General features: G+C 62.0%; 3 protein-coding genes across 3 annotated transcripts; all 3 read right to left on the reverse strand.

Annotated features, from left to right (window-relative positions):
* Nucleotides 1-898: 898 nt before the first annotated feature.
* On the reverse strand, nt 899-2765 carry LOC138121363 (chymotrypsin-C-like). The gene is given in 9 exon segments (XM_069034811.1): nt 899-944; nt 1045-1197; nt 1350-1495; nt 1583-1719; nt 1802-1927; nt 2011-2108; nt 2198-2289; nt 2406-2587; nt 2589-2765. Coding segments are annotated over 9 exon segments (1110 nt in total). The 5' UTR covers nt 2747-2765; the 3' UTR covers nt 899-926.
* Nucleotides 2766-6094: 3329 nt separating this feature from the next.
* On the reverse strand, nt 6095-7903 carry LOC138121410 (chymotrypsin-C-like). Its single transcript, XM_069034890.1, has 8 exons — nt 7628-7903; nt 7420-7511; nt 7233-7330; nt 7024-7149; nt 6805-6941; nt 6572-6717; nt 6267-6419; nt 6095-6166 (listed from the first exon to the last, which is right to left on the reverse strand). The coding sequence occupies exons 1-8, from the start codon at nt 7809-7811 to the stop codon at nt 6149-6151; spliced, it is 954 nt and encodes a 317-aa protein (XP_068890991.1). The 5' UTR covers nt 7812-7903; the 3' UTR covers nt 6095-6148.
* A 443-nt stretch (nt 7904-8346) lies between these two features.
* On the reverse strand, nt 8347-13141 carry EFHD2 (EF-hand domain family member D2). Its single transcript, XM_069034892.1, has 4 exons — nt 12945-13141; nt 9745-9892; nt 9472-9606; nt 8347-9333 (listed from the first exon to the last, which is right to left on the reverse strand). Exons 1-4 carry the CDS (start codon nt 13139-13141, stop codon nt 9199-9201), a joined length of 615 nt encoding a protein of 204 aa, XP_068890993.1. The 3' UTR covers nt 8347-9198.
* Nucleotides 13142-13348: the final 207 nt, after the last annotated feature.

Genomic DNA, 13348 nt, shown 5'->3' on the forward strand with positions numbered 1-13348 from the left:
AGAGCTCATGGTTGTCTCCTTCCTCATTCCCCTTCCCCATTCCCTGGGGGGTGGAGTTCTGGGTTGCCCTGTCCTGTCTTGGCCAGTTTTGTACTTGGCATGGCAGGTGCACTTGGATGTGCAGGTGATCCTAGGGCTGACCCCACCTCCCCTGGATGTGTTCTTCTTTGGGAAAGGTGACCCTGCACTTCTCCCCTTGCTTATTTCCCCAGTTCTCTCACTAAGGGAGCAATGGGACCAGGGTGTTCCATGGGCACCCTGGCTGGGGTGGGGGTGACTGTGCAGAGATGGCTCAGCCTTGTCCCTTTCCTTTCCATGATGAGACTGCATTGGCTGCTCCTTCCCTGGGCCATCCCTGACAGAGGTGAGAGCAGAGTGGGAGCACTCTGGCAGCACAGGTGGTGGAGGGAATGTGGTGGGGCTGCAGGATGACTCCCCAGGACCAACCCAGTTCCCTCAAGACCCCCACTGTAAATCTGCTGTCATCAAGTAGCCCAGTACCAGCAAGATCCCCTGATCCATCCCAGGGCCAGCCAAGACACCTAAAACCTCCTGGGGTCAGCCAGGGGCCCTATAGCTCCTCCCTCCAAGTTCCCTAGAGCCCCCCAGGACCACCAGGCTGGATTCCAGCCACTCTCCCATCAAACCACCAACCAAGCCTGGAACCCTTTGGTTTGGTGATGGCCATGGCTCTTCTCCCAGCTGGGACCACCTTGTGGGATCTCTGCCCACCTTGGACTCCCCAGGACCCTGCCCAGCCTCACTGCACGATGTGGGGGCTCTCCCCAGCACACAGGCAGAAGCCCAGGACCACAAGAACACAGCCCCCTGTTTCTGATCCACGGCATCCCCCTGAAAGAACACATGAGACCAGCTCAGGACTATTGCCTTTATCACACTCAATACTTCAGCTCCATGCTGTGTCCTCAGTTCGCACTTATTTTCTGCCAAAGACAAGACACGAGAGGCTCATGGTGAGACCCCTGGCAGGGCAGAGGCAGCGTGGCCAACCCCCTGCATGGGGGCAGAGGAAGGGGCACCCACCTCGTTGATCCAGTCGATGTAGGCGGACACCCGGGTGAAGACCGTCGGCTTCCTGATCATGTTGCAGCTCAAGCCGGAGCCAAAGCTGACGATGCCCTCCACCTCCCAGATGCCATCGTCGCGCTGGCAGTTCAGGGGGCCGCCGGAATCGCCCTGCGTGGAGAGATGCTCTGTACCACTGCTCCTGGGCCAGCACACCCCTCATCCCTCCTGGGCCTCCACCACCACGGCTCCATCCCTCTCCTCCCAGGGCCCACGGTTCCGCACCACTTGGACACCCACCGCGCCGCAGTGGTGACACTCACGTTGCATCCAGAGACGACGCCGTCACCGCCGGCGCACACCATGGTGGTGCGCACGCTGCTGCCCCACCAGTTCCACTGGGAGCAGGTCTCGTAGTCCACCACGGGCAGCAGAGCCTGCTGCAGGACGTCAGCCAGGGGCCCGTTGGCTGCAAGGACAGTCACACCTCACACCCTGCACACACACCCCTTTCCTGGGGACCCCCTGGCCACCCTCCTGGGGACCCTCTGCTTACTCCTGATGCGTCCCCAGCCGGTGACGTAGCAGGGGTAGTCGTTGGGCAGGATCTTGTCAGCGTCCGGCAGGCAGGCGGCACGGATGGTGTCACTCTCCTGCACCTCCTCTGCCAGCTTGATCAGGGCAATGTCGTTGCTACAGGGGGACACGGACCATGAGGATGTGGTCCCCAGCTTTGTTGCCCCCCACCCACTCCCAGACACATCCCATCCCGTACATGATGAGGAGGGAGTTCCATTGCTCATGGACGATCGTCTTCTCCACACTCACGGCCACAGAACCGGGCTCGTCATCCACACTCAGGTCCTGCTTGCCCAGCACCACACGGTAGGTCATGGAAGAGCTGCCAGGGAGAGAGAGGGCATGTCAGTCCCCACAGATATCTTACCTCCATGGCACAGATCCCCCCAGCACCCCAACACCCACCTGATGCAGTGGGCGGCCGTCAGCACCCACTGGGGGGCAATCAGGGTCCCGCCACAAGTGTGGTACCAAGACCCAGAGAGGCTGTACTGCAGCGAGATCTGCGAGGGCAGAGGCACAGGGTCAGAGCAGGACTGTCCCCCTCCCTGTCCCCCTCCCTGTCCCCATGCCCGTCCCTGTGCCCCCTTACCTGCCATGGCCAGCTGTGGGCTACGGCGTCTTCACCGCCCACCACGCGGGAGCCCAGCTGTGGCGGCACGGCCGGCTGGCCGCATCCATAGGCTGTGTGGCACCCGGCAAAGGGACATCAGAGGCTGCCTGCGCCCATGCCCAGGGCCACGGCAGGCCCCACGGTCCTGTCCCCGCTGCCCCGAGCCCTCCCCATGCCCTGCACCCACCGTAGCCCAGCAGCACGACGAGACAGACGGCTCCCAGCATGGTTGTGCTGACCAAAGGTGCTGCGGTGGGGCCGCTCACCCCTCTTATGGTGTCCGCACTGCCAGGGACCTTGGAGTGGCCTCGCCTGCCGCTGACATGTGGGGACTGTCCCACGCTGGGGGCACAGAGGCTCCTCAGCCCCATTGCCCCATCTTATCGCACTCACCGTTCCACCTGGGAACGGCCACATCTGCCCGTTGTGTGCTGGCACCATGCTGGGACACGGCGGGGACACCTGGCCCTGCTCTTGGAATACCTCCTGGGGCACAGCTGGTGGGCAGCCCCCCACCCACGATGCCATCAGTGAGGTGCTGCCCCCAACCCTGAGCACCAACTGCCCCAGGACCCTCCCTGCCCCAGCCCATCACTCCCCCAGGGACAAGGTGCTTCCTTTCCTGAAATGCTCATCACTGGGTGAGTCCCTGTCAGTGTTTGCTCACCTTGTGTACCCATCCTTGGCATGTTTGGGTGCATGTTCCTGGCCACTGCCTTGGCTGTGGCATCATCTTGGATACCTTGTGTACTTGGGAGAGCCTGGGGGTGTGTATGGCTGTGCCATGTACGACTATGAGGTGCATGTGTGAGGATTTGGGGGTTTTTGCTTTGCCTTATGTTGTCATTTTAGACTGTTGTGTTTATGGTTTGAAGCTGCAGAAGTTTATTTTAGGGGTTTTTTTGTATCTTTGGCTGGTGGTGGGTGCCCCAGGGCAGTGGTGGGAGCCAATGCCCGTGTGTGGCTGGAGAAGAGCACCTGGATGTGTGCGGCTACTTCTACCACAGGGTGCCAGGGCCACCCAAGCTCCCCAAGAGGGTCCAGCAGGAGCCGGGATGTGGCTGGAATGGCCTTGCCTCTGCCCAGGGTTTTGCAAGAGCTCAGTGGCACATATGGCCCCTTCCCCATCCCCCTGCGGTGTGAGATTCCGGGTTGCCCTGTCATGTGTTGGCTGCTTTTGCACAGAGCACCTGGGTGTACAGGTGATCCTGAGGCTGATCCCGCCTCTCCTTGACCTATTCTTCTTTGGGAATAGTGACCTTGCACTCTTCCCCTTGTTTATTTCCCCAGTTCTCTCACTAAGGGAGCATTGGGACTGAGGTGTCTCGTGGGCATCCTGGCTGGGATGGGGGTGCAGGGAGCTGGTGCTTGACTTTGTGCAGAGATGGCTCAGTCTTGTCCTTTTCCTTCTTCCATGACATGGACTGCAGTGGCTTGTCCCTTCCTGGGACATCCCAGGTGGAGGCCAGAGCAGAGCAGGAGCACTGCAGTGGCATGGGTGTGGTGTTGGGGCGTGTGGCGGAGCTGGAGGACAGTGGGGGCTCAGGGAGAGATGGGGGAATGCTCTTTTGGGGTTACTCCACGGGCCCCACTGCTCATCTCCCCCCTCCTTGTGTTTCAGTGCTGGATGTCCCTGAGGAGAGCCCGGGATGTGGACTGGCACCGTGTGCCAGGGCCGTGCTTCCCTATGGCTCTGTGCCATCAGCATCAGGATGCTGCTCAGTGTCAGGGGAGTTCATGTCTCGCAGGTGCCCCGAGCTCTCATTTCCAGGAGTGGGTAAAGACCACTTTTAAGATGTAATTTTTATGTAAGTGATTGTATGAGTACTGATATTTCAACAGGGAAGTAAAAGTGATGAACTTCACAAAGTTTTGCTGTATTCTTTTAAACTTCCCCTTATTCTCCCATATTGTTAAATACTTAATAATGGACACATCCTATAAAGTGTATATAAGGTGTTACACATTTAACAAAAATAAAGCTTACACTTCTTTAGGTTAACTTGTAGATTTAATGTGTCAGTTACAAAGTGTATGAAAAGAATATAACAATAATTGACAATTAACATGTAAGTATAACAAATACTCATTAAACTCTATGCAGCCTTAGAGATTAAAAGTCGAGACTGAAGTCACTTGGTTTGTTCAGATGGAGGAGGCTGTGGTCAGACCTGCTGGAGGCTGCAGCTCCTCCCGAGGGGCAGCTCCGATCTCTGCTCTCTGTGACAGGGACAGGAGCCGGGGGAACGGCTGGAGCTGTGTCCAAGGAAAGACTGGATGTTAGAAAAAGGTTCTTCACCCAGAGGGACCACAACTCTCCACCTCCTCCTGGGCAAGGGGACACTGGTTGTTGGGGTGACACCCACTGCAGGGGAGTGCCCATGGCTGGCTGGGTGGGGCAGGGCTGATGCCCCAGCACAGGGGCTTGTGGCACTCTGGGGCCTTGCCCAGGGCTCTTGTGTCCACCAAACCCCCTCAGAGGATGGGACACAATGGACAGGCACACATACAACAGGCTGTGACACCAAGGTCCTGCGCTCCCAGCCCCAACAACCGTCCCCATGGGACATGTGTGTGCACACAGAGGGGACGGGCACCCCACATTGCCCAGCTTCCCATGGACAGCCTGGAACTCTCCATCCACGACAGCAGATCCTGCTGCCAATCCCATGCCAATGTCCCGAGCACCTGGCCCCATCCTGCTGTGCAGAGTAGCCACCTCTACACATCATCTGACTGGCAGGCCTTTATTGCCTTTGGGGTGATCCCTACAGTTCCTTTGCCATAGCACATTTCCTGTCCATCCAAACCATTTCCCTTCCCGCACCCCTCTTCACCTGCTAAATCTTTGGTCAGGCTGATGAGTGCCAGAGGGTCCCTGGAGAGTCCCCATGTGGCTCACACAGTGCCAGGGCTCGTGCTGGCACTCCCAGGCCCGGTGCAGGTGCCAGTGTTGCTCTCTGGGCTGGTGATGGTGCTGCTCAGCACTCCAGTGGCACCACAGCTCCTAAACCAGGCACCGTCCATCACGTCCCCCACCGAGCTTGAGGTGCTGCCGTCCGTCCCTGCTCCTTCTCCTCCTCCTCACTCCGCAAGGATCCCGGCTGGGATGATGGTGTGGTGGATGGTTCTGCTCAGGGGCTCATGGTGCAGCACCCACCCCCACCTCCTGGCCAGCCCCTTCACACCTGCTCCCACCCACATGCTGCCTTCTTCCTGAAAAGTTTCCCTATCTCCCCAGGGCAGCCCTGGCTCCTCCTGGGAACCCCACAGCTGGGGGTCCTGTCAGCTGCCCACTGCCCACCTTGTTCCTCCAGCCACCACAGAAGGAGATCCGTGATGCTCCACTCCTGGGCCACGTCACAGGTCCTGGAGATGGAGCTGGCAGTGCCATACAGATCCCAAGGGCTCTGCCTCCAACGGAGTTCCTGCAGGCACCCCGACCCCTCCCAAACCAGTCAGACTCTCTCAAGTCCCCCAAAGCCAACCTGGTTCCCTCAAGACCCCCACTGAAAGTCAGCTGCCCTCATCTAGGCAGTGCCAATGAGGTTCCCTAAAGCACCCTGGGAGCTACCAAGTGTTCTAGATTGTCCCCAAGGGCCAGCTGGGTTCCCTGGAGCTCCCCTGAACAACCTGGATAGACCCCAGCCCCTCTCCCATCAAACCTCGAGCCCCTTGGCTCAGCCACGGCATCAGGACCAGAAGCATCTTGCAGGATGTACCCGACAGCCTCCCCAGGGCCCTGCCCAACCCCACTGCACAACAGGGAAACCTTCCCCGGCACACAAGCAGGACGTTGGCATCACCAGACCCAGCCCTGGATGTGCATCCCCAGCCCCACCACAGCCCCCCACAAAAAGAACCAGTGAGGCCAGCTCAGCACTTTCGCTTTTATCTTGGTCAACAGTTGTATCTCCACGTGCTGCGTCCTCAGTTCGCACTTATTTTCTGCCAAAGACAAGACACGAGAGGCTCATGGTGAGACCCCTGGCAGGGCAGAGGCAGCGTGGCCAACCCCCTGCATGGGGGCAGAGGAAGGGGCACCCACCTCGTTGATCCAGTCGATGTAGGCGGACACCCGGGTGAAGACCGTCGGCTTCCTGATCATGTTGCAGCTCAAGCCGGAGCCAAAGCTGACGATGCCCTCCACCTCCCAGATGCCATCGTCGCGCTGGCAGTTCAGGGGGCCGCCGGAATCGCCCTGCGTGGAGAGATGCTCTGTACCACTGCTCCTGGGCCAGCACACCCCTCATCCCTCCTGGGCCTCCACCACCACGGCTCCATCCCTCTCCTCCCAGGGCCCACGGTTCCGCACCACTTGGACACCCACCGCGCCGCAGTGGTGACACTCACGTTGCATCCAGAGACGACGCCGTCACCGCCGGCGCACACCATGGTGGTGCGCACGCTGCTGCCCCACCAGTTCCACTGGGAGCAGGTCTCGTAGTCCACCACGGGCAGCAGAGCCTGCTGCAGGACGTCAGCCAGGGGCCCGTTGGCTGCAAGGACAGTCACACCTCACACCCTGCACACACACCCCTTTCCTGGGGACCCCCTGGCCACCCTCCTGGGGACCCTCTGCTTACTCCTGATGCGTCCCCAGCCGGTGACGTAGCAGGGGTAGTCGTTGGGCAGGATCTTGTCAGCGTCCGGCAGGCAGGCGGCACGGATGGTGTCACTCTCCTGCACCTCCTCTGCCAGCTTGATCAGGGCAATGTCGTTGCTACAGGGGGACACGGACCATGAGGATGTGGTCCCCAGCTTTGTTGCCCCCCACCCACTCCCAGACACATCCCATCCCGTACATGATGAGGAGGGAGTTCCATTGCTCATGGACGATCGTCTTCTCCACACTCACGGCCACAGAACCGGGCTCGTCATCCACACTCAGGTCCTGCTTGCCCAGCACCACACGGTAGGTCATGGAAGAGCTGCCAGGGAGAGAGAGGGCATGTCAGTCCCCACAGATATCTTACCTCCATGGCACAGATCCCCCCAGCACCCCAACACCCACCTGATGCAGTGGGCGGCCGTCAGCACCCACTGGGGGGCAATCAGGGTCCCGCCACAAGTGTGGTACCAAGACCCAGAGAGGCTGTACTGCAGCGAGATCTGCGAGGGCAGAGGCACAGGGTCAGAGCAGGACTGTCCCCCTCCCTGTCCCCCTCCCTGTCCCCATGCCCGTCCCTGTGCCCCCTTACCTGCCATGGCCAGCTGTGGGCTACGGCGTCTTCACCGCCCACCACGCGGGAGCCCAGCTGTGGCGGCACGGCCGGCTGGCCGCATCCATAGGCTGTGTGGCACCCGGCAAAGGGACATCAGAGGCTGCCTGCGCCCATGCCCAGGGCCACGGCAGGCCCCACGGTCCTGTCCCCGCTGCCCCGAGCCCTCCCCATGCCCTGCACCCACCGTAGCCCAGCAGCACGACGAGACAGACGGCTCCCAGCATGGTTGTGCTGACCAAAGGTGCTGCGGTGGGGCCGCTCACCCCTCTTATGGTGTCCGCACTGCCAGGGACCTTGGAGTGGCCTCGCCTGCCGCTGACATGTGGGGACTGTCCCACGCTGGGGGCACAGGGGCTCCTCAGCCCCATTGCCCCATCTTATCGCACTCACCGTTCCACCTGGGAACGGCCACATCTGCCCGTTGTGTGCTGGCACCATGCTGGGACACGGCGGGGACACCTGGCCCTGCTCTTGGAATACCTCCTGGGGCACAGCTGGTGGGCAGCCCCCCACCCACGATGCCATCAGTGAGGTGCTGCCCCCAACCCTGAGCACCAACTGCCCCAGGACACTGCCCTCCTCATACCAGCACACCCCCAGGCAAAAGGTCCCCTTATCTCACTCTTGATGTGGCCAAGACCAGCCAAAACCCCACGGGTGCCACAGGGTGGGACAGGCGCAGGTGTCAGCAGCATTGCCGATGGCTTTCGAGAGCCCCCACACTCCAATCAGGTCTCTGCTGCTTCCCACGCCAATGAGCCACGGCTCATCCCTGTTCAGTGCCACCATCTGCGGTGGCAACCGGGTGCCCACGGTCACACCCCACTCCCCAGATTCCTTCCCCCCACCCCAGCTCCCGCCACAGACATGCCCATCCCACAGCTGCACCCCAGCAACCAGCACTTAAGAAATATAATATTTATTTGGGATTAAATTAAAAAAAACATAACACACCCCCTATACCATCACTTGGGGGACACTGTGGGACAGATGTGGGTCTTTACAGCCACCCACAAACACGAGAGCCTCAGTGACCAATGGCAACCACTCGTGGCCACCACGCTCATCCTGCCAGGCTGAACACAACATGAAGAAACATAATACAGCCCCATGAGCCAGCAGCTGCCTTTCTGTACGTCTTTGACCAAAATAAAGAGAGACACAGCTCCTGGGGGGCTCCATGCCAGCGGGGTGGGTGAGTGGGCACCCACCCCCCAGCACCACACACACACACACACACACACACACAGAGCCCCTCTACCAGCACCCGATCCTTGCCATGGCTTTTATCACTGGTGTCACACATAGCAATACCAACAGACACCAAGCCAGCATGGCCACCACGACACCCATCATGGCCACCTGGGCAAGCCCCCACCCTGCAAACCTCCCAGTGCACTCACAACACACAACAGTCCGGGCACAGGTGTCCCAGGGATAGGCATTCTGGACGTGGCTCCCCTGGGACTCAGCAGCAGCAACCCCCGGTGCAGCTGCGGGCAGGGAACAGGGTGGGGGGCACACTGGGGAGGTGGGGGGCATGAACAACACCTACAGACACCACAGCAAGAGGGGAGGGGGGAGCTGGGGCTGAGCAGGCTGTGCCAGCAAGGTGGGTGCTGTGCCGAGCACACGCCGGGATCCTGCCGGCAGCCCAGGTGGCACACGGCTCGGGCATCGCTCCCAGCGCGGCTGGCACGTGGCACAGGCAGCACTGCCAGCCTGGGCACCGCTGACCAGTCCTGCCTGGCCCCGTCACTGCGTGAAGGTGGACTGCAGCTCCTTGAAGGCCGCCTTCCTCTGCTTCAGCTCTTCTGCCTGCTTCTTCTTCTCCTCCTGCTCTGCCTTGATCTCCTCCTCAAACCTGCTGGCTTCGTTGATGGCCTGTGCCTGAGCATGGAAATGTCCAGCTGTGACCTCTGCCAAGCTCTCCTGCCCACCCCAACATCTCCACCTCCTGCCCACCCAGCACCAAACTGCCCTCACGCATCGCCATCCTGCAGCTGAGTATCCTGAGCGCTGCCTCACCTTGGCCTCAAAGAAGTTCTTGGCACCTTTCACTCCCTCTGTGGAGACATCGATCTCGGAGAGCCGGGCCAGGGCGTGCAGCCCACTGTCCTCCTGCAGCTCGCCCGCTGCTGCCTTCCGGAAAATCAGCAGGAACTGTGGGGGGAGATGGTAGCATTGGCTCCCTGAAGACCCTAGAGCCACCACAGCCACTGCCCACCTTCTCACCAGCACCAACAGTGGCTGGGGACATCTCCCTGCTGGTGTGGAGCCTCCTAGCCCCTTACCCCTCACCTCTCGAAAGCTGAGCTTGCTGTCCAGGTCTTCATCCACCTCCTTAATCATGTTCTTCAGTCCCAGGTGTGTCTGTGGAGCCCCCAGCTTCTCCATCATCAGCTTCAGCTCCATCAGGTCAATGAAGCCATCTTTCCCTGCATCATACCTGCAGGATGGAGGCACGATCCTGACACATCACCTTGGGGTGCAGAGCCCACACAGCCCCCACACTGACCCCCAGCAGCAGACCCTGAGTGCTCTCACTGGCTGAGAAGCAGAGGGATCAGCAAGGCCTTGGGCACTGATGGTGTCCGGCAGCTTTCCAGACCACAGGGAAGCTGCTGCTGAACCACTAACAACCCCCCGGAGCATTCTCCAGGGTCATGCCCGTTTCCGTGTGGCACTTGGCAGGAGAACCTGCCAGGATACTGCCAAGCCTGCTGCCAGCTCCCTCTGCCAGGAGCCTGAGCACATGCTCCCCTTGGCTGCAGCACGGGATAACAGGCCATGGGGCTAAGCCCACCAGGCACTGCTCCCCATGTCACCACCTCCTCCTCACTATGACACCTCCAGGTGACCCACCCTCACTGCCCAGAGCCTGTGCCATCCATACTCCACCCCTGGCCAGGTGCCTGGGCTTGGCTGAGAGCTCTGGGCACAGCTCTGCTCACTGATGCTACCTACGGACCTCTCAGGAATGCCCCTCCTCAGACTCCTGCCTGTGGCTGTGCCTCAGTCCCCTCCAGCTTCCCCGCAGCCGCGCCGCTGCCTGCTCCCCTGCCCGCGCACCGTGGGCTGTGCTGGCGGCACGCTGGCGTGGCACAGCGCGATCTCCACGGGGAGCCAGCACGGAGCCACGCTTTGTACGGCTCCACACGTTGTAGGTGGGCAGCTACACACTGCACCCGTTGTGACAGAGGTTTTTTTTTCTATCTTGTCACTGCAGCAGCCACGAAGAGCCCCGGCTCCCCATGCCGCAGGTCCGTGACTCATCTGTACCTTCTGTGCTGCTCTCTGCTCTGTGTCTCCAGCAGCACCTTCCTGATCTGCCAGGGACCCCAAAATGGTCCTGCTCACGCCTGCCTACTGCTGCCATCACCCTCAGAGTGGGGCTGTGGACACAGACCACACATGATTTTTGCCTCCAATACCTCTCTTGGGGCATAGGATCATAGAATCATGGAATGGTTTGGGTTAGAAGAGACTTTAAAGACCATCTTGTTCCACCCCCTGCCATCGGCAGAGACACCTTCCACTATCCCAGATTACTCCAAGCCCTGTCCAACCTGGTCTGGAACACTTCCAGGGATGTGGCAGCCACAGATTCTCTGTGTACCCTGTGCCAGGGCCTTACCACTCTCACAGGGATGAACTTCCTCCCAGTCTCCAAACTAACCCTGCCCTCTGTCACTTTTGAAGACTTTCCCTCCTGTCCTGTCACTCCATGCCCTTGTCCAAAGTCCTTCCCCATCCTGCATCACACAGACCTTCTCTGCAAGGGGTGAGTTGCCCAGCCTGGCTTTCCCACTTCATCCCATGCAAGCCACCTCCCCAGATGCAGGGCACTTCCTTGCTCTCAATTCTCTCTGGTTTTTTGGGATGCCAGCATCCTGCACCTCCCAAGGGGCACCATCTCCCCTGTGCAGACCCAAAACCCTTCCACGCATCGCTTTATCCTCTACCGCCGGATTGTCACATCCCGAGGACAGTGTGGCAGGGCTCTGTTCCAGAGCATCCTTCCCTCGGGAGACCCCCCGGCTCCCAAACCTCCCCAGCGGCCCGCAGCCCCGGCGCTGCTCCTTTCGCTGCAGCGAGACGCCGCAGCTGTCAGGGCAAACACGTCTGCTCCGCACGCCGCTCCCTCGCCTGCGCGGCGCCGACACCCGCCCCGCCATCTGCGCCCGGAGCACCCACGGCACGGCCACCCATCGCCTCCGGCACCGGGACCTGCCACTGTCCCCCCGCGGACCCCGAGCACGCTGCCCCCGCCGCAGGCTCCCTTCTGCTGCAGTGCCCGGCTCGCAGCAACCTGCGCGCCTGGCTCGCTGCCATGTGCTGGCGGTGGGTGACAGCCCCCCAGCAAGGCACGGGGAACAGGGAGGCTCCGTGCACCGCCAGGGCTGCTGACAGGGTGTGCCTGCACCCTACGCAGCCCCTCAGCCTCGTGTTTCGGCGGTCGCTGCCTCCAGCTCCTCGCTTCCTCCACCCCCCGCTCGTGTCCGAGCGAGACCACCCAGGACGCCGATGCGGATCCGCCCCCCGGTGCCAGACGGGATGAGGGGCACTGGCATGTCGCAGCCAAGCCTTCCTTCGCCTGTACCACATCTCCGCGCTTTCCGGAGTCCCACTGTCTCCACGCCTCCCGCACAAAGCAGCCAGCGCGCCGCGGGATCCATGGGGATGCTCCGGGCTGTCCCGTTTGCCCCTGGCTACTCCCGCGCATTCCAGCGTGACCACGCTTGGAGTCACCCCGACTTCTGGCTCCCCCTGGAAATTTCCAGGGCTGGAGGCACGCTGCCAGCTCCCCCCCTTCCCAGGGGCCGGGGACCGAGCTCGTGCTCCGAGTCACGCTCCGCCACGCGTGGTGGCACGCAGCGAGGGCAGGGATGCTGAGGACACGCCAGCCTGGCCTCTGCGGCCCCGGGGGCTGCAGGGGTGTGGGATCCCTCGGTGATGCGGCAGAGGGAATGTGGGGGTCCCCGGTCCCCGCTTTCAGCCCCCTGTCTCTGGTCTCAGCACCAGGGTACCCTCTCCTGGGGGACAGGAGGTTCTTTCTGCAAGAATTTAGGGCGCACAGGAACGTCTCCTGCAAGGAGCTGGGAGAAGGTGTCCCCGGCACCAATCTTGTGAGGGGTTTTGGGAGGAGAGGGGCGTCCCTGGCATCCCTCCTGAGAGGGGTAGGAGGGGGATCCCTCCTACAAGGAATTGGAGGTGCCCTGACATCCCTGCTGCACTCAGCTGGGGCGGGGGAGTCTCCGACAAGGAGCCGGAGGATCCATCCCGCAAGAGGCTTGGGTGCATGGGGGTCCCTCTCGCAAGGAATAGGGGGGTCCCGCCCCCAGGCACGGGGCGGCAGGCGCTGAGGCATCTGCCCTGCCAGAAGCAGGGATGCCGGGGATGCAGGAACCGGGATGTCGTGGGTGCGGGATGCCCGGGGTCCCCCGTCCGCCCCGGCGCTGCCACCCGGGGACCCCCCTCTCCCTGCGCCCCACACTCACTGTCGGAAGAGCCGTTCCATGTCGCGGAGCTGCCGCCGGGAGAACTCGCGGAACTCCCCAGCGGGGCTGAAGACGCGGCGGCCGCCGCCCCCGGGCGAGCCCTCGCCCACTGCCCGCCCCGCGGGGCTGCCCGGCGCCGGTCCCGGCCGCGGTCCCCGGCCCCGCCGCCCCTCCGGCTCCTCCGCCGCCGCCGCCATGGTGCGGTGCCCGGATGGCCGCGCCGCTCCGCCCCGCTCCGCCCCGGGGCCGGGCTGCGGCCCCCCGGCTCCCTTGCCCGCCCCGGGGGGCTCTGGCTGCCCGCCCCCGTCGGCGCATCGCCGTCCCCTCGGACCGCCCCGCCGGCCCGACCGCGCCAGCCCGGCTCCCGCACCGACACCGGAGGGGTCCCCTCCCCGCCGCCCTCC

Source organism: Aphelocoma coerulescens, chromosome 21, assembly GCF_041296385.1.
Source record: "Aphelocoma coerulescens isolate FSJ_1873_10779 chromosome 21, UR_Acoe_1.0, whole genome shotgun sequence".
In the NCBI taxonomy this organism is placed as follows: domain Eukaryota; kingdom Metazoa; phylum Chordata; class Aves; order Passeriformes; family Corvidae; genus Aphelocoma; species Aphelocoma coerulescens.

Bases quoted from the DNA above. Each gene is read 5' to 3' on its own strand.
- EFHD2 (XM_069034892.1), bottom strand. From the start codon at position 13,141: ATGGCGGCGGCGGCGGAGGAGCCGGAGGGGCGGCGGGGCCGGGGACCG. The intron at 9,893-12,944 runs GTGAGTGTGGGG...TCCATCCTGCAG, and splicing joins ATGGAACGGCTCTTCCGACA to GTATGATGCAGGGAAAGATG. The intron at 9,607-9,744 runs GTGAGGGGTAAG...CTCCCCCCACAG, and splicing joins GCAAGCTCAGCTTTCGAGAG to TTCCTGCTGATTTTCCGGAA.
- LOC138121410 (XM_069034890.1), bottom strand. From the start codon at position 7,811: ATGGGGCTGAGGAGCCCCTGTGCCCCCAGCGTGGGACAGTCCCCACAT. The intron at 7,512-7,627 runs GTGGGTGCAGGG...GGTGCCACACAG, and splicing joins CGTCGTGCTGCTGGGCTACG to CCTATGGATGCGGCCAGCCG. The intron at 6,942-7,023 runs GTACGGGATGGG...GTCCCCCTGTAG, and splicing joins TGGAACTCCCTCCTCATCAT to CAACGACATTGCCCTGATCA.